General features: G+C 38.3%; 2 protein-coding genes across 2 annotated transcripts; both read left to right on the top strand.

The window, feature by feature from the left end:
- The first annotated feature begins 1,135 nt into the window (after window positions 1–1,135).
- Window positions 1,136–1,864, top strand: LOC116254917 (uncharacterized). The gene has a single exon (XM_031630608.1). The coding sequence runs from the start codon at window positions 1,136–1,138 to the stop codon at window positions 1,862–1,864; it is 729 nt and encodes a 242-aa protein (XP_031486468.1).
- An 11,311-nt stretch (window positions 1,865–13,175) lies between these two features.
- On the top strand, window positions 13,176–13,862 carry LOC116254842 (uncharacterized). Its single transcript, XM_031630488.1, has one exon. The coding sequence runs from the start codon at window positions 13,176–13,178 to the stop codon at window positions 13,860–13,862; it is 687 nt and encodes a 228-aa protein (XP_031486348.1).
- The last annotated feature ends 6,706 nt before the right edge of the window (window positions 13,863–20,568 follow it).

Below are 20,568 nucleotides of genomic sequence, written 5' to 3'. Positions count from 1 at the left end.
AAGGCAGCCATCCTACTATTGAGTTTGGCATAGACAACTGAAGGAAGGAAACAAATGCTAGCGCAGTGTTAAGGATATGTCTATCACACGAGAAGATCAAGGAGATATGGATATGTCTATCACACGAGAAGATCAAGGAGATATGGATATGTCTATCACACGAGAAGATCAAGGAGATACTGATCAAGCCACCATCAAAGGAAAGGATCAGCTCAAGGGAAACTCAATCCCTACAAAATCTGCATATGTAAAATTAGTGGATAAAGAGCTTGTAAACTATAAAATCACTATAAATAGAACCTCTCAATCTCACGGTAATGGATGAGAGATTGAGAGAGTATTAGCCTTTGGCCGTGCATGTTGACTCTACAAGAGTTGAACCATGTTAAACATTTTTGCCTAAAATTTTGTTCTCTATACCTCGAGAATTTATAGTTTCTGTTATGGTATCAGAGCTTCAGGCAAACAGGTTGCATTGAGTAATCGCAGAACAGAGCACCCACCTGCTTGAAACCTGTCGTGTTTTGTTTTTTTGCTGGCATTGTCAACTTCATCGGCTGTGAAGGTCGAACATGGGCATTTTGAAATCGTCTACTTTTGAAGAACATTTCCACCAATTTTCAGATTTTTTGAAGCAGACATTGAAGAATTGTGAATTTTAGAAGGACTGCCTGTTGCTGTGAAGTTCCCTGCGACTGCTGAAGCTGAATACCTTGTTTTCCCCTGTTTCTTCAATTTCTATTCAGGAATTTGGGATTTGGCGGCCCACTAGTGAATTTTTTTCGTCACTCCCTTTTTGGTGTATTCCTTTTTGTTGGCTTGTTCCTGCTGAAACATTGCTGTTACTCTCACTCATATCGATCATGTCAACTCAAAACAATGCTGGAATGTCTTCAATACAATAGGTGGTCAGCACTTTCTCAGTTCTTCCAGCACCAACAAGCCTGCAACACTTCCTTGCAGTGAAGCTATCTAGAGACAATTATTTGTTATGGGAATCTCAGTTCATTCCCCTTCTCAAAAGCTACGGATTGATGGGATATGCTAATGGCACAAATATGTGTCCTGCAAAATTTCTCCTTGCTGAAAAGACAAGGAAGCAGCGCTAAATCCTGCATATATAGAATGGGAAAAGATGGATCAGCTGCTACTTGGGTGGCTTATTTCTTCCCTCACAGATGTTGTACATAGTCAAATAGTAGGATTGAAGACGACTCATGAAGTATGGAGTGCTTTGAGATGCAAGTATGCAGCCCACTCTCGTTCCCGGATACAAAGGCTTCGCGCTCGACTTGAATCCATAAGAAAAGGTATAGACTCCATTGCCTCTTATTTTCACAAAGTAAAAGGCATTGCACATCAGTTGGCATTGGCATGTAAACCAGTAGAGAATGACGATCTCATGTCTTACATTCTTGCTGGTCTTCCAACTCATGAGTATGGAGCTTTGAGGACTTATTTGAACACCAAAGTTGAACAAATTGAACTCGAGGAACTCCTTAGTCTTCTCTTGATTCATGAAGCTCAATGTGAAGCAAATGAACCTGAAACAGGCAAAGTCCATATTGCTAATATTGCATATGGCAATCAACAAGTAAACAGAGCTTACTCAAACAGGCCATTTAATCGACATGGCCGTGAAAACAGAAACCTGAATTCTGGTCGAATTGGAGCAAGTCGTTCAGTAGTCTGTCACGGGTGTGGAAATCCAGGTCATATGGTTACAAACTACCGCACCATCTGTCAAGCATGCCGCCAACCAGGTCACAGTGCGCTGCATTGCAAAGAATATCGTTTTCTGAAAGGCAAGTCACCACAGGTCAATGCTGCTATAGTTTATTCCGAAGAGATAGATAGTGCATGATATCCAGACTCTGGGACAACTCATCATGTCAACGCAGATTTAAACAACTTGTCAACAAATTTAGACTACAAAGGCAAAGATCAACTAAAAATCGGCAATGGGATAGGTTTGTTCATATCTTCCATTGAAAATTCTTTCTTTAAGGCTGCAAATTCAGATTTTCGTATGAATCAAATCTTACATGTGCCATCAATTTCAAAAAACTTGTTTTCGGTCCAACAGTTTACTAAAGATAATGATGCAATATTTGAGTTTCACAATGACAAATGTTTTGTTAAGGATTGCAAGACTGGGTGAGTTCTTCAAGGAAAAACTAAAGGTGGACTTTATCAGGTGGAGCTACAAAAGACGTCATACATACCCACGACTTTAGTAGGAGAAAGAGCCACTATAGATACTTTGCATCATTGGTTGGAACATCCCTGCATGAAAGTAGTTAGTCATATTTTATCTAAGTTTGGTTTGTCTATGTTTCGTTCAAGCTCTAATAAAGTTTGTGAAACATGTCAGTTAGGAAAAAGTCATACCTTACCTTTTCATTCATTTGAAAGTACAGTAGAGGCACCCCTTAAGTTGATTATTTCTTATGTTTGGGGACCTGTCCCAGTTGATTCAATACATGGTTATCGTTATTATGTTACTTTTGTGAATGTTTTTTCTTGGTACACTTGGATATTTATTATCAGAAATAAAACAGATGTGATGCCTGTTTTTCAAACATTTCAAAAGGAAGTTGAAAACAAGTTGGTTGCAGAATTAAGTCTTTCCAAAGCGATTGAGGTGGAGAATATCGATCACTGCACTCTTATATAAACACCAAGACATTGAACATAGAATCTCCTGTCCTCATACTCATGAACAAAATGGCAGTGTTGAACGAAAACACAGACATATAGTGGAAACTGGGCTCACACTTTTGGCTCATGTCGGTGTCCCACAACAGCTTTGGGATTTTGCTTTCACTGCAGCAGTCTATCAAATTAATCGTATGCCTTCTCCTATTGTAAAAATGAAATCGCCCTATCATGTTTTATTCGAACGACCACCTGATTACATATTTATGAAGATTTTTAGTTGTGCTTGCTTCCCATGTGTTCGACCTTCTAATGCTCACAAATTACAGTTTCGCTCAGCCAAATGTGCTTTCTTGGGCTACAATAGTCAACACAAAGGTTACTTGTGCTATGACAAACAAACTCAGAAAATCATGGTGGATCGAAGTGTGATCTTTGATGAAGGAGTTTTTCCTTTTAACCTCAATCACCAATTCGTCTGATCCTCCTACAGCCATTGTGCAAGTACATATTCCCTTACCTACTCCCGCATCACCGATCATTCTCCCACAACCACCCTCTTTATCTCCATCACAATGTCCACCAACTAGTCTTCCTAATCTGACTCCCGCCACTGATCTCCTGCCTTCACCATCCCCCGACCTAGCTACAACTGCCCTTCCCGACCCGATTCCACCACCGACCTCTTCCACCACTCGCTCTCACCATATGATCACTAGGTTCCAAACCAGCTGCCTTAAACCTAAAGTTTATGCCTCTTCCCTGTCATCCAGAAACCTATGACCCGACTCCTCACGTGCTTGAGAAGACAGAGTCTCCCCATATATGAAATATGACTCTCGCTTTCCAAGCTGCTAACCTGTTTTCAACCTTGATTATCAAAGGCGCCCATATATTGAGTAGTTCATCTTCCCAATGAACAGGGGCAGACCCAAATAAATGGAGGGCAAGGGGATCTTCTCCCATTTCAAAATGGAAATTATCATATCACTCTGAAGCTGGTCTGCGTGAAATAGGATGGCACCCGATTTATCCTGATTAATCTTCAACCCTACCTTGCCTTCAAAATCAGCCATACATTGCCGAGTTTCCATAAGTGATTCCTTCTCAATCTTAGATGGAATAAAAACATCATCAACATATGAAAGGTTAGGTGGGTGGGGACCAAGAAAAGAGACATAAGGGGTTTTTAGCTTTCCACTGGATACTTTATACGTGAGGAAACGGGCAAAAGCCTCCATGAGAACGACAAATAAATATGGGGATAAATGATCCCCTTGTCTCACATCTCCTTTCATATCAAAGAACCCACATGAGAGCCATTAACACGATGGATACTGAGGCCGTGGAGAAACAAGCTGATAATCTATCTACCCACGTGTCCGAGAATCCAAGAGCTTTAAGAGCATCAAGCAAGGAGGACCAGTTAGCCCTGTCATACAAGTTCACCTGATCAATTTTAAGGTAGCAGGTCGGGCTTGCATATTGGCTGAGGAAGTCAAGAATCTCATGAGTGAGTATTACATTGACACTCAGCCTTCTACCAGGCAAGAAAGCCGCTGGCTTTGATCCACGATCCGGGAAAGTATAGACTTCATTCTCAAGTCTAATAGTTTGTATATGAATTTGTAGGTTGAGTTGCATAATGTGATTGACCTGGAATCTTGAACTTTGCAAGCCACTTGCTTCTTAGGAATCGGCACTAAGTGGGCCTTGTTAAGCTTTTTCACAATCATGCCCGATTGAAGGAAGGAGTTTATCATGTCCAAAAGATCTTTGCCTACATAATGCCATTGTCTTGGTAGAAAGTAGTTGGAAAACCATTTGATCCAGGTGCACTGTCTGGGTCAGATGAGAAACAGTTCTTCTCACCTCTTCCAAGGACGCAGGTTGAAGAAGGAAAAAGTTTTCCTCCGTTGACACTATCAGACCTTCTAAAGCAATTGGAAAAATCCCCCCAATCCCTCCTCTGACGCTAGAAGCTCATAGAAGAACTGATCGCAGGCTTGTCTGATCTCTGTTGGGTTCTCAGTTACAGTTTACTTTACCTTCATTCTGAGAATCGTGTTCCTGGCAGCCCGGCCCTTGCTCACCCAGAAGCCATTTTGAGGCCATCAAGCACTTTCGATGCACGAACCAGGAACGAGGTTGCGTTACGATATTTAGTTCTTCATTTGGAACTCTTATCAGTAACTTTCCTTATTCCAAAATGGTGAAACGAGGAAAGACTCTGTTCAACCATTGGGAAGAAAGCTTACGAAAACTGCTTCGTAGTTAATCTAAACCATACCAGGCGACCTTACCAGGCAACCTATAGCCGACCATCGGAACGGCTCCACCATTTTCTGACACGCATCTTGCAGAATGATAATTTTGGGGCTCCCAATTTTCCTCAAGCACTTGAATATCCTCCATGATCTTTTCTTCCCTTGATGACTGCTCCGCAGCCACAATCGCTAACAGGGGATTACCAGAAGGCTCCCCATCACCATTGTTTTTCTTATTAACAAATTGCCGTACCCTCTATATGCCATATTGGCAGGTTCCAGACCATTAGGACAAAAACCAGATCTTTTATGCAATAACTAAAGTGGTTTTGATTATCTGCAACGTAAATTTACCGATGTAGTAGTTTCCATGAGGCATAATTTCAAAGATCAGTCGTTCATGACGTGCAGCTTTCACCGAGGATTCGAAGAGTTCACGTTGGATAAGAATAACATAAAAAGAAAGTCCTCACGCCTTGTATTCTGATTGTCTCCAAAAAAATAAGTTTGCATTCAATCACCTTCTCATCGACCAGTGTGGCCCATAGATCTATTATCATAGCAGCCAGACAGTAGAGCTTGGAAAGTTCATACTATCTTTTGTTTTAGTTTCTCCATCGTGGTATTCATCTTCGAAGCTGGTTAGGTGCACACCGTCGTGCATGCACAGAAGCATGTAATGACTAATGATTAAAATACCCTTGTTAAACTAAAAAAGATGGACTTTTGGAAGGATAACAAGGGAATTCTAAAAATATTAAGAGATTAAAATGTACATATTTTTTTATAAAAAAAATTAAAATGCCCCCACCTGCTTTTTGTTTTTTCTTTTTTTGTGGTTTTTGAGTTTATATTTGTTATGTGCACATAGGTGTGCACTCAGCGCTATGTAATTGATCTTCACAAGATAAGTAGTTGTTGTCCAACGAGTGAACATTATACATAGCTCAGTTTGATTCCTAAAAGGAAAAACCCATTAGTCAAAAACAGACTCTAGCTACCTAGAGTTACCCAAATATTTAAGGAGAGCCATTCATCTGAAACATATGAATAGTTGAGATACAAACAAAGAGAAAAAATATGAAAATTAATACTAAATGACAAAAAGACTCATCACTTTTTTTTTTCCTCTTAATTGTTTATCATATTGTATTGGACATCCAGTCAGTTTGTTTTTTATATATATATATACATATATATATATATATAATAGAATGGATGGGATATAACAAGGAAGTCATCCAATTTTCCGGCCGAGTGGTATTCCCACCAATTGACTCCATGAATGTATTTTTGGTTGACCAACAATCCAACGGTTTTGCAGCCATAGATTGGCGCTTGTCATCTGTGAAGCCCTTGGAATTGGAAAGCATAAAGTGATCAACATGTCGTGGTCATCTAAGAGTACAACGCACCCTTCTGAACTGCCCCAATATATAGTCGATCACCTCAACCGATCAACGAAAGCAAAGAAGCCAAGAATAGATCAACCATGGCCATGCACCCAGCTTGTATCCAGGCGGCTCTTCTCTTTCTCTTCCTTGGGAGCATCTCATACACGGCCATGGCTGCCTTCCTGCCGTCTTCTCAGGGACACTGGCAGGATGTCGCCGACGCAAGCACGTCCCTTGAGTTCAACATGGAAGCCCAGTTTGCTGTAGGCAACGTCACTGGCTTGGTGTTTGTCAGGGTGTTGGAGGGGCAGATCTGGGCTTCTCAGCTAATTGGAGCGGAGACTCGCCGGTTTCTGATCGAGGCCAGGAACGTATCCAGCTTTTATTACAAGGTCTACCAGGGCGTCGTTACCCACATCATGGATAGGAACGGGACAAACATCCTGCGGTCTTTTGAGGCTGTGTTTGGTTAGAGAGAGAGAGAGAGAGAGAGAGAGAGAGAGAGAGAGAGAGAGAGAGAGTTACTATTAGTATATAGTTTTAAGTGAAGTATTTATGGTCGCCTCTTGTATTCCCTGCTGCTTGTTCGTTTGTTTGCTGGAATAAGTGCTACCCAAAAAAAATATGAAGCTGATAAGGTCTGATTAATATTGTGAAAACCCCATGATCTACAAGAATGTCAATGTTGCATTAAAATGAGTTTCCCTCTAATGTGCTTTGCATGTTTTTTATGATACTCAAAATCTTGCTTTTCTGCTTTTGATTCGTTACTTAATTAATGTCATCATTTGGCCCTTTATAATATCCAAGCCGAGATTCATGGTATTCCATCACCTTCCTACCATTTTTATTTGAATTGACCCATTCCACCCAATCTTGATGACCCTGGTTAACATCTTTTATGTTCAAGTAGATCAAAAGTTGTAATATTTAGGTCTTGAAGAAGTGGGTTTGCCTATGAACTGAAATAAAGTATGAAATAAACCTGCTGGGCGCAATTTCTCTATATAAGAATATAAGGAGTATGTGTTAGATCCTTCAAGTGTTAGATCCTTAATTCATAAACAAACTCCACCATGCATTGGAAGTATTCTAAAACCAACTAATTGCTGAAGGTTGTGCCTCCTTCTTTTTTAGGGTGAGTAAGAGGAGTATTTCAATATGCTGTCCAAGAGAACCAAAGTCCCCACCCTTCTCTTCATCTCCCCATAATATCATATGTTCATTTTGAGTGCTTTAGGGTGGTGTCTCTTGGTGCTCCAACTTGTATATTGATGTGCCTCTTTTGTAGCATAGGAAGTTGACCCTTCATGAGCTTAAAACCGAAACTAGCCTCCTATTTTTATTGATCAGCTCAAAAAACAAATGAATTTACAGCTGGAACATAGAACAAAGACAAAGAACTACTTTTGTCGAGGGTTCGGAAGTAACCGAGAGAGCAGGAGAGCATGCCTGCAAAATGGCCAAAATGCTCCATCTTTTTTACTGTCATCCGTTAATGTCGGTACTTTTTGATGAGAGAAAGTTGTGTATACTGTGCACACAGAACAGTGAAAGAGGGAAGGATATTTTGGTAATTTATTAAAAATATCTTCTAGTCTTTATTTTTTCATTTTTTTTTGTCATTTTACAAAAAGTTTTTTTAAGGGTAAACTAAGGGTCTTTTAGTTATTAGCCATACTAGAGCACGAAAATTCATGCATCTGGGTTCACTATGGCTAAGGTCAATGACTAAATTAATTAACAATCGTAAATGTATGTCTTACATATAACGATTGAGCAAAAATAAACAAATTGGAGTATACCCTAAATTATTATCCTAGAGATCATTTATCTTTCAACAAGAGGCAAAGGGTCATAGGAATATATATATACACTGAATGGTGATTTTGGTTTTTTTGAGTCACTCAGCCATCTAATCAGTATTTTTCAATCTAATATGATGGACAATTAAGAGAAAAATATGATGGATATTTTCAACATTCAGTATTGGAGTACAATACTGAGTGCACCTTTTTCTCCCTGTTTATATATATATAAAGAAAGAGAGAGAGAACGTGAGATTTCACGTTTATGCTATCCACATATCTCACAAGTGGCCTCAAAGCTGTTCGATTGAACATAGCCAGATGGTGGAGGGAAGGTTATTGGGATCTTTTGTTTCATCCCCCATTTGCAAATCTTTCAGAAATAAATAGAAAGACCAATCTGTAACAATCGAACTGATGTTGGAAGAAGTTCGCAAGTGCCCATAAGGGTAGGAATGTCAACGGATCAGATTCAGATCAGATATACCTTTTACCATATCTAATTTTTTGAATATTCATATATTCGGATTCGGACTTGGATTTGAATTCAGATAAAAAAATATTGTACCATATTTGTATCTGATTTTAAAATCTACATTCGAATCCATCCGAATCCGATTTATGACTTTTAAGCCATATGCAAATCTGGTCCAAATCTAACTTTTAAATACAATCTAATTCGAAATGTAATTTGATTAATTAGCTAAGTTTTTTATATGTATCTACATTCATAATTTGAATATTAGCCAAATATAATAAATAAATGAAAACACATATTTTATGCCCATTAGGCATTATGCTTGTTAAACCAAATAGCTGCATGTCCATACACTTTAAGGAGAATCAGTGAACAGGTTTGCACAGGCTGTGACACATGATATCGGGAGAAAAAAAGAAGGATCAGTCCAACTGCTTTTCAAAGCCAAGCATAATCTCCAACTACTGTCAAATATACCAGTAGAATTCCATATATATGGGAATAAAAAAGAAAGGTAACCAGAAAGGTATGCATACCTTGTCAACATTCACAACTGGTGCATGCTTCTCGGGCGGTGATTTTTGCTTATCAAACAAGAAGTTGACCCTTGCATCCACTTTTGCAGTGTTCTGCCATGCCTTTATTGCTGACTACAATAAAAGAGAAAACTTCTTCACAAGGCTCTGGGGTAGGGAGCTTTCCACCCTGAAAAATCAGTTTTACAGACCATTTAAGACGTATAATTTTTAACATCCAGATCACAATGGAAAAGGCGAACAAAATTTTAGAGGACACATGCACAGACACAAATTATACATATGGATATGCATAGGGGCAGAGCTAGAAATTTTTCTTGAGGGGGGCCGAATTAAAGTTTCTAAATTTTGATAGGGGCAAAAATATCATTTTTCAAAAATTTTATATATGACAAGTGAAATTTCTTAAAATTTACATGTAAATTTAAAAAAAAAAAATCTTTTTGAGGTTGGGCCATGGCCCATGCGGGCCTCCCTTGGCTCCGGCCCTCGATATGCATGTGTGCAAATAAAGAGAAGATTTCCTCATAATTGTCTCCAGTTGGAACATTCAAAGGAGAAAACGTCTTACACTCTGGAATCTGATGTTGCACCTCAATATAAAGTGAACAGGGAATAGATATGGGGTGCATCGAGTTAAAAGAAACTTTTTGTAAATTGTAAAATAAGCCTTAGCGTCTCTAGTAAAGTGTAATAAAGGAGAACTTTAAATGCGAAAATGTAAAAGAAATAACTTTTCATGAATTGAAAACTGAGACCCTTTGGAAATTGTAATGAAAGAAAAGTACAAAAGAAAAGGTCCAACTCATGAAACCCCAATGCATTTTCTTTTTTTCTGCCTCTACCCATGAACTTTGTAGCCACTCCTCCTGCAGCAGCCAGGCGCTCTTCTTCTTCTGTTCTTCTTATGAAGTTTGCTTCACCAAAGCAGCACCCCCAGCCAATCCCCCATAGCATATACACAAGTTAGTACCCAAACAGGCATACGCATGTGACACAAGATATTCCCTAGTAAGCATCAGGTGACCATGATAGCGTAAAAGCACATTGGAAAGCCAAGAAGGTAAAAGAAAAACCTGATACTAATAGTCCAGTGTGCTAAGGACCAGTTCACAGGGTCCTAAGGAGCGAGCCACACTCTCTAAAACAAGCAAAATCTATCCATCCAAGAGATTAGGACAGCCAAAACACTGCCATTGTAGTATCATGGCAATAAGTAAGGTCCCAATGACATAGAACTGCCCAAATCCAACAATTCTTTTCAGTATTGTAACTACAATTATACCTCATAAACAGAAACGGAATAGCAAATGGATATGAAAGACAATAAAAAACTCTGAATGGAACCCAGTTCCAGCCCTTTCCATTTCATTGCATTTCAGATGGGAAGTATGTAACAGGTCTGGTCAGCCTCTATTAAATTTCACAATCTTCTGTAAAGCCTCAGATGTTCCTGTCTCAGAAACCCTTACAAGCGCCATTGCCTCTTGCAGGACATTAGCGATAGCAGACCAAAAAATGGTTTGTTACACTGCAAACTAGATCTGTTCAGAACTTGTCTAACAATTCTCATTGCAGCATAATCAAATTGACTTTCACTTTGTCTAATGTTGCTTTCTCACCAACATGAATGATCATATTGGACTATATTGTAGTCAATAAACTTTTTTGTAGGATGTAACAGTAAATATTTAAAGTCAAATGGTGTATATGGCAACTCTATGGCCATTCTTATTCGTAACTCTATGGAAGTCATTAGCAACTAGACTAGTCAGGCTTTTTTTCATATAAAATTTATGTTGTTATCATACCATGATGTTAAGTTGGTGCGTTTGGCTAGACCTTTTGCCCAAAACATCTTACCATTGTGGTAGGTTGCAATTTCAACCAACTCATGGATATCAAATCTCACGGTTTGCATTCGGATATTCGATTCAGATATCAGCTCATGGTTCAGATTCTGATGTCAAGATATAGTTTTGATTCGGATATCAGCTCATGGCTTGGCTTCGGATATCAAGTTACAGTTCGGATTCAGATATACTTGTTAAGGTGTTTATTATCTGATCAGATATTTATTTAAATCTGACTCCGATCTGATTTTTTTGATCAGATGTTAAATTTCTTTTCATATCCGATTTTTTTAAAGCAATTTGGTTAGATATCCGATCCGTTGACATCCCTACACAAGGGTGCTCTTGTGGGGAGAGAGAGAGCACCACGCTACCTTTAGTAGTTTTTCATTTCACTTCACATTGTTGATTGTCAAACTATGAATCTGATTTTTTGATCGAATGTTAAATTTCTTTTCATATCCGATTTTTTAAAGCAATTCGGTTGGATATCTGATCCGAATATGATCCGTTGACATCTCGACACAAAGGTGCTCTTGTGGGGAAAGAGAGAGGACCACACTACCTTTAGTAGTTTATCACTTCACTTCACATCGTTGATTGTCAAACTATGAATCCGATCTTTTGATCGGATGTTCAATTTCTTTTCATATCCGATTTTTTTAAAGTAATTCGGTTGGATATCCGATCTGAATCTGATCCATTGACATCCCTGTGGGGAGAGAGAGAGGACCACACTACTTTTAGTAGTTTATCACTTCACTTCACATCGTTGATTGTCAAACTATGAATCCGATTTTTTGATCGGATGTTAAATTTCTTTTCATATCCGATTTTTTTAAAGCAATTCGGTTGGATATTCAATCTGAATCCGACCCGTTGGCATCCCTACACAAGGGTGCTTCTGTGGGGAGAGAGAGAGGACCACGCTACCTTTAGTAGTGTATCACTCCACTTCACATCGTTGATTGTCAAACTATGATTCCGATTTTTGATCGGATGTTAAATTTCTTTTCATATCCAATTTTTTTAAAGCAATTCGGTTGGATATTCGATCTGAATCTGACCCGTTGGCATCCCCACACAAGGGTGCTCCTGTGGGGAGAGAGAGAGGACTACGCTACCTTTAGTAGTGTATCACTCCACTTCACATTGTTGATTGTCAAACTATGACCAGGGTCAGTGGAAGAAAACATGCGAAGAATCACAATCTTTAGGAATCGGGCACGCTGGAACTGCCCACAAGTTCACTTAAACAGGAGCACCAATCTGGATATATATATATATATATATATATATATATATATATAGGCTGACTACTTCTATCTACAATGGCCATCTATTTGGCCCTAGTTTTAGCAATAGAATGCAACTTTTCTCACGGTTTTTAGTGACAGAAAGCAAAAAAAAAAAATTAATCATCCGAGCACATTGGTTGTTGGTTGATTTCAATACTATATATATATATATATATATATATATATATATATATATATATATATATACACCACTTATCTAAGGGATAAAAATAAAACCCTTTAAACTTGTGTTAAAAAGTATTTTAAAAAAATGTGAAGTTCTTGATGTGTTTATAAATACTAGTTTAATATGGATCAAGTCTTAGTTCGTGTGAAGCTATTCCTGATTGTCATCATTCGTGTTTAGTCTATTTCATTATATATATAGATCTTTGGACTGAGTATTGATGGTTTGCAGCACATCGACGGTTCATGATAGTTTTAACAATAGTTTATGATGCTTGCAAGACAATTTTTTTATTTTCGATAAATTATCAGACAACCAGCAGATTCAATGGCTTGCAGCCATTAGATTAGCGATTGTCACCTGTGACGCCTTGAAATTTGAATGATACAATGTTAAATTTAGTTGTAACGCTGGATCAAGAGGTTGCATTATCCAAACGACCTTACAACGTTCAAAATTTTCAACGTCTCTCCTCTCTCAAACGTCTCTCTTCCTATCCTTCCAAGTTTAACACCTTCTCGTTAAGAAAGTCTCCTCTTGTACTGTTGTAATAAAACCTTTGTATATATATGGCACAATGGAATGAAAGGATATGATTGACTCGCCTATTCTGCCTTACTCTTTCCCCCCTTTACGTTTCTTCCTCTTTACGTCTTTCATGAGGAAAATTCACATGGTATCAGAGCATTGAGTTCAATGGCAGAACGTGCACCTAAGGAGATAAAAAATGGCTGTTCGGCTGGTGATGATGCAGATTTCAACATCAATGGTGCCGATATCCAGGTGTTGTCTGATCCCTTTTATATTCATCATTCTGATAATCCTGGAAATGCTTTGGTGTCTCAAAGTTTTAATGGAGAAATTTATGGAACGTGGAGTAGAGCCATGGTGATGGCTCTCTCAGTGAAAAACAAGATCAAATTTATAGATGGTTCAATTATAGAACCAAATAAGAATGATCCTAACCACCGTTTGTGGGTTAGGTGCAATAATCTTGTATTGTCTTGGATTCTGAATTCTGTCACCAAGGACATTTTAGTAAGCATCATATACTCAACTAATGCTAGAGAAGTCTGGCAAGATTTAAAAGAGCGTTTGACACAAAGTCTTGCTCCCAGGATTTTTCAAATCCAGAGTTCCACACAATTACAGCAGGATACTATGTCTGTTGCGTTGTATTATACTAAACTAATGGCTCTTTGGGATGAACTTGGTTCCTACTCTCTTGTTCCTATTTGCTCTTGTGGTGCCATGAAGGCATATTCTGATCAAATCCAAAGAGAATGTGTTATGCAATTTCTTATGGGTCTAAACGACTCTTACAATTCAATCAAAGGGCATATTCTACTTGTTGACCATCTCTCAAATATAAATAAAGTCTAAGCTACGGTACTACAAGAAGAAAAACAATGGAAAGCACGTTTTTCCAGTTCGGCAAATGAAGGAACCACTGCCTTAGCTGTCATGAAAACTAGCCAAGACAAAAGGTTTCATCAAGATGATGGTGCTGGATTTCAACGAGGACGACAAACCAGACCAATATGCAGTTTTTGTCAAGGCGTCGGACACATCAAAGAGAAATGCTTCAAGCTGATTGGGTATCCACCAGGCCACCATCTTTATGATCCCAATTTTAAACAAAATGTTGCAGCCAGCGTAAGTCAAAAACAAATCAACTCAGATCTGAAATCCAGATTTTCCAATGATGTCTTTGGTCAAGGCAGTGGAGGACATGATAGTAAGAGTGTTGCGCCAGCCTTCACCCTTGAACAATATCACAGACTTCTATCTTTGGTGAAGGATCAGCCAGCCAACATCAATTTCGCAGGTAATGTAGCTCACACAGGTAACAATGGTTCAACAAATTTACATTCTCTTACATGGATTATCGATTCGGGAGCTAGTCGACATATATACTCTAATTTGCATGCACTTCATGATTTAAAAATGTGTAATGTACCTGTGACATTACCAAATGGGGAACCCTTCTTGTACATCAAATGGGTAAGATATATATGTCTTCTTTTGAAATAGATAACGTATTGTGCATACCATCATTTAAAGTTAATTTACTATTTGTTAGTGAACTCAATAAGAACCTAAAGTGTTCTGTAACTTTTTTTTCTGACTATTGTGTTATCCAGGACCTGGCATCGAAGATGACGATTGGTCGGGGTGAGGCAAAAATCGGTCTATATGTTCTTCAACAAGGATCAACGTGTGTTCACACCTATTTTTCTCTTTCTTCGCATGAACTATGGCATAAGAGATTAGGTCATCTTTCATCTTCCCATCTAAAATTAGTGAACCAAAATTTATGTTTAAGTCTTGACTTGAATAATGATCATATGTGTGATGTGTGCCATCGTGCAAAACAAACACGACTTGAGTTTGCTTTGAGTGATATTTCTACGATTCATCATTTGGATCTGATACATTGTGATATTTGGGGTCGTTACACCCAATCCACTATTTCTGGTGCCTACTATTTTCTTAGTATTGTAGATGATTTTTCACGTGCCACTTGGATTTTCTTAATGAGGCATAAGTACGAAATGCTTGATGTCATCAAAAAATTTTTTGCCTTAATCAAAACTCAATTTAACTACCAAATTAAATCTTTACGATCAGATAATGGGACTGAGTTTTTCTCACTCAAAATAAAAGATTTTTTACAAAATCAAGGGACTACTCATCAACACAGTTATGTCGCTACACCACAACAAAACGGTGTAGTAGAACGTAAGCATAGACACCTTCTCGAGGTTGCTAGCTCTTCGGTTTGAATCAAATCTTCCTATACGTTTTTGGGGGGAATGCATTTTAACGACTGCCTATTTGATAAATCGTATTCCCTCTTCAAAACATGATGGAAAAACCCCTTCTGAAAGGTTGTTTAAGAAAAAAACCCAATATTAAACACTTGAAGATTTTTTGCTCTCTATGCTACGCCACTAACACTATTCACAAAAAGGACAAATTAGAACCTCGGGCATCCAAATGCATATTTATTGGATATCCTGAGGGGCAAAAAGCATACAAGTTGTATGACATAGAAACTCACAAAGTGTTTTCTAGTCGCGACGTTATTTTTTATGATCATATCTTTCATTTCCAAAACAAAAAAGATGACGAAAATAAAATTGTTTTGCACATACCTTACACCCAAGACGAAGTTAATTACCAAGAGAAAACCAATAGAACATTCTCTAGCACACCACTAGATCTAGAACCAACCTACTTAGAGATTAAAAATCCTTTGAACCTTGAACATCAAGGAGACTCTATTGTACCCATGGAGTCCAATGAGCCAAACCCTTCACTTGATCCTACTAAGACTTCCGGACCCATTAGGAGATCCGCTCGGATCAGAAAACCCACAACTTGGTTGAAGGATGACTTTTGCACCCTCCTCGCCTCACCTTCAACCAATAACACTCTCATGTCAAGTCGCCAACAAGGAACAAGGTATGACTTAAACAAGTTTATTTCTTTTCAACGTTTTTCTGATAAACATTTTGTGTTTCTCACCTCTCTTATGTCAAAATATAAGCCTCAAACTTATGAAGAAGCCGTCCAGTACGAGGAGTGGAGAGATGCCATGGATTGCAAAATTCATGCACTTCAAGAGAATAAGAGTTGGACCATTACAACGCTTCCAAAAGGAGTGAAACCAATTGGGAGTAAATGGGTCTACAAGATCAAGTTGAGATCGGATGGATCCATTGAAAGATATAAAGCTCGTTTGGTCGCTAAAGGATATTCTCAACAAGAGGGGCTGGACTATAACGAAACTTTTGCACCCATTGCAAAGATGGTAATGGTACGTACCTTCTTTACTATTGCAGCCAATCAAGATTGGATCATGTGCCAAATGGATGTTAATAATGCATTCTTGCATGGAGACCTACTTGAAGAAGTATACATGAAAATACAACAAGGATACTCAAAACAGGGGGAGAACCAGGTATGTAAATTGCACAAATCTCTTTATGGTTTGAAACAATCCCCAAGAAATTGGTTTTATAAACTTTCAACTTCCCTTGAAGAATACGGGTTCGTACAATCCAAAGTTGATCATACATATTCACCTTTAGACGTGGTAAGGTTTTCATTGCTATCCTAATATATGTCGATGATTTAATAATTGCGGGTAATACAGAAGCAGCAATTAACAATTTCAAAACCTTATGCAAAAAATTTCACATGAAAGATTTGGGCAAACCCAAATACTTTTTAGGAATTTAAATTGTTCACTCAGCCAAAGGAATATATATTTCTCAACAAAAATATGCAACTGACATTATTCATGAAACAGGTCTTTTGGGAGCAAAACCGGTTGATACCCCTATGGAACAAAAGCATAACTTAGACATCGAGCATGGAGACTTCATTAAGGATCCGATGCAATACCGTCGAATTGTTGGGAGGTTAATATATTTGAGTATTACTCGGCCATACATACAATATGTTGTGCATGTGTTAAGCAGATTCATGCAACAACCTCGACTACCACATTTACAAGCAGCATTTTGCGTCATCCGTTACCTCAAAAAGCATCCGGGTCAAGGCATTCTTATGGGGAAAGAAAATAATATGCAATTAAGTGCTTTCTGTGATTCAGATTGGGCCGCATGTCAACAAACATGACGTTCTGTCACCGGTTATTGTGTTTTTCTTGGATCAGTGCCTATATCTTGGAATACAAAGAAGCAAAACACGGTATCCAGATCATCCGTAGAGGCAGAATATAGATCAATGGCAAATGTAGTATGTGAGACAACATGGCTAAGATACCTATTACATGACATGGGTTTTAGTCAAATATCGCCAATAACTGTATACTGTGACAATCAAGCTGCATTATACATGGCTGCAAATCTAGTGTTTTATGAACGGACAAAACACATCGAACTTGGCTGTCATGTTGTACGAGAGAAATTGATTCAAGGGATCATACGAACGTGCTATATTCGAAGCAAGGATCAAATAGCCGATTTATTTACTAAGGCGCTTGGAAAAGAAGGTTTTAATCATCTTCTATGCAAACTGTGTGTCACAAATCTTTACACACCAGTTTGAGGGGGAGTGTTAAATTTAGTTGTAACACTGGATCAAGAGGTCGTATTATCCAAATGACCTTACAACGTTCAAAATTTTCAATGTCTCTCCTCTCTCAAACGTCTCTCTTCCTCTCCTTCCAAGTTTAACACCTTCTCGTTAATAAAGTTTCCTCTTGTACCGTTGTAATAAAACCTTTGTATATATATGGCACAATGGAATGAAAGGATATGATTGACTCCCCTATTCTGCCTTAGTCTTTCCCCCCTTTACGTTTCTTCCTCTTTACATAAAACATGATCAAGATATCCTGCAAGAATATCCTTTTAAGTGTCAAAGGCACGCTGTTGTCCTGCCTTCTTTACCATCCCCTCACAGAGCAGGTCGTAAAAGCAAAGAAGCCAGAACTTGCATTCGCCAAGTAGTGGACATTAATCAAAGAGATCATCCATGGCCATGCAACCTTGTTTCCTGTTACTACTCTTTCTTGCTAGCATCTCGAGCATGGCCATGGCTGCCTTTATGCTGCGTTCTGCGGGACACTGGGAGGATGTGGCCGACGCAAGGAAGTCCCCTGTCTTCTACGAGGAGGCGAAGTTTGCCGTCAGCGAGTCCAAAATCACAGGATTGGTGTTGGAGGGGCAGATCTGGACGCCTTTGCAAATTGGAGCGGAGACTCGCCGCTTTCTGGTAGAGACGACGAACGACAAGAGACTTTTGCAAGGTCTACGAGGGCATCGTTACTCATGAGTTGGATCTGAATGGGACAGATATCCTCGAGTCGTTTGTGGCTGTGCTTGAGTAGAGAGAGAATGAGATAGCGGACAAGAAGGAAATATTACTGGAGCTATATACATATATATATATATATATATATATATATATATATATATATATATATATTTTTTTTTTTTTTTTTTTTTTTTTTTTTTTTGAAGCCGTGTGTATGTTCGCCTGTTGTAGTAATTCTCAGTTGTGTTTTATGCTCGCTGTAATAAGTGTTACTACAAATCAATAATAAGATGGAATATGTTTGGTTGTGAAAACTAAATGATGTAAGAAAATGTCACTGTTGCATTAATTTTCTTGGTGTACTGTCCTTTGCTTTGATGATATTCAAAATCCTTTCTGATATTCAAAATACTCAACGGGTTACTGTAGGGCAACTGGGTGGCAAGGTGGCTTACACTCAAGAGATATGATGTTTGAATTTTGTGGTCGCTATCATGTTCTGATATGTTGTTCTTTCGGTAGTAAACACAACATCCAAGTCGATGCAAAGCCAGCCAGAACCTTAGGGCTACACGGTATGGCCATGGGGCTTTACAAGAAAGACAATTTTCCTTAAGAAAACATTAAAAAAGAAATGATGCACAATTAGCTCAAGCAGTAGCCCATAAACTTAATACAATGGACTTAGTTTACAAGAAATAACAGGTTGGATGTCATATAAATTGCATAATTTCACTGCACCTTTTGTGTATAAAGACAACTTTTTAGCCCGCTACGTTATTTCTCGAAATTCTGACTATTTATAAGTGTCTATGTGAATAAAACATAGAAACTTATTCGAGGTTGAAGATTTTTAGATTTTGTAGATTCTAAATAAAAAAAACATTCATTTTTTCTTGTCCGTACATAAGAGAGCGAGAGAGAGGGAAGGTGGATCTCTCGGCCTGAAGGGATCCCCCGCCTCCTGTCAAGTCTGAAAGGCGCTGAAGGGTTCCCATGCTACTCAATCAAGTGCTCGGATCATGCAACTGAAAGAGCAGCTTCAGTTTATGAAAAAGGAACCTAAAAGTATCACAAAAAATACTTTCAAAGAGTCAGAAACCTAGCTTTTCATCTTAAGGTTGCAAGAAAACCAGTTGCTGAAGAAGATCTGTTTATACACATTCTTCGTGGTCTACCGTGAGAGTATGGCTTGTTGTAAGTCTCTGTCACAGACTCTCACATGCTAAATGTTAAAAAAGAAGGAAAAATGGAACCACTATATTAGTTCTATTTTGGAAAGTGTCTGGCCTATACGGTATTACAGATTGGTATACAGTATTACAGACTGGTAGGTGGTCAATTGCTGTTTCAAATGTCACAGGGGGCAGGTGACACACATTATAGTAATTTAATATGTGCAATAAAACAATACAGAAAATAGGATGGGATAGGTGGCCAATCCCTGCTTCACATGTCATAGGGGGCAAGTGACACATATCGTAGTAATTTAGTATGTGCAATAAAAATTATACAAAAATGGGATGGGATAAGTGGTCAATCCCTGTTTCAAATGTCATAGGGGGGCAGGTTACACATACTGTAGTAATTTAATATGTGCAATAACTACAATATAATTCAGTTCCGCCGCATCATACCTAAAACGATTTTTCGAAAAGAATATCATATTTTTGAAACACATGTTTCCCATGTATGTTTTAAGAACACCATGTTGGAGAAACACGTGGCTTTACTTATGTCCAGTGCTTGATCATTGAATATATAAAAAATGTCCATACTCACGCTGTAATATATCAAACACCAGTAATTTGGGAATGGATTTCCATCGATTACTGTTTTATATTGTAACAACTTGTATTTATATATGTCCTTTGTAATCTTTGTCAATGAAACAACCAATTTTCTTTTCCTCTCTCTTGTACTTTATCATGGTATCGGAGCAATTTATGGACTAGGAATGTTTCTTGTGAACAAGGGAATTTCAAGACATGGAACAGGAAGATTAGCAGGACCCAGCTCAAAATATCAACTATTTCTTGAATTTTACCAGATTGAACATTAAAAGGAATAAAGCAAGACTGTTGAGAATTGGAAGGGAGCCCAGTTTCTTTTATAAATTCACTCAAGACAATTTGAACACAAGACATGTGGTGATTATCAGCTCTACACCCTGACATAATATCATGATCGGAATCAAGGCAACTTGTAATCTATTAACTTTCTTTACCAATCTGCCAGATTAGAAAAAAATCTGACACAACTAAGAAGACAGCGTTACCCACAATGCCCAACCACT

The sequence above is a fragment of the Nymphaea colorata genome, chromosome 1 (assembly GCF_008831285.2).
Source record: "Nymphaea colorata isolate Beijing-Zhang1983 chromosome 1, ASM883128v2, whole genome shotgun sequence".
Lineage (NCBI taxonomy): Eukaryota > Viridiplantae > Streptophyta > Magnoliopsida > Nymphaeales > Nymphaeaceae > Nymphaea > Nymphaea colorata.
Note: the sequence above shows the minus strand (reverse complement) of the source record. Positions and strands in the feature narration are given on the sequence as shown.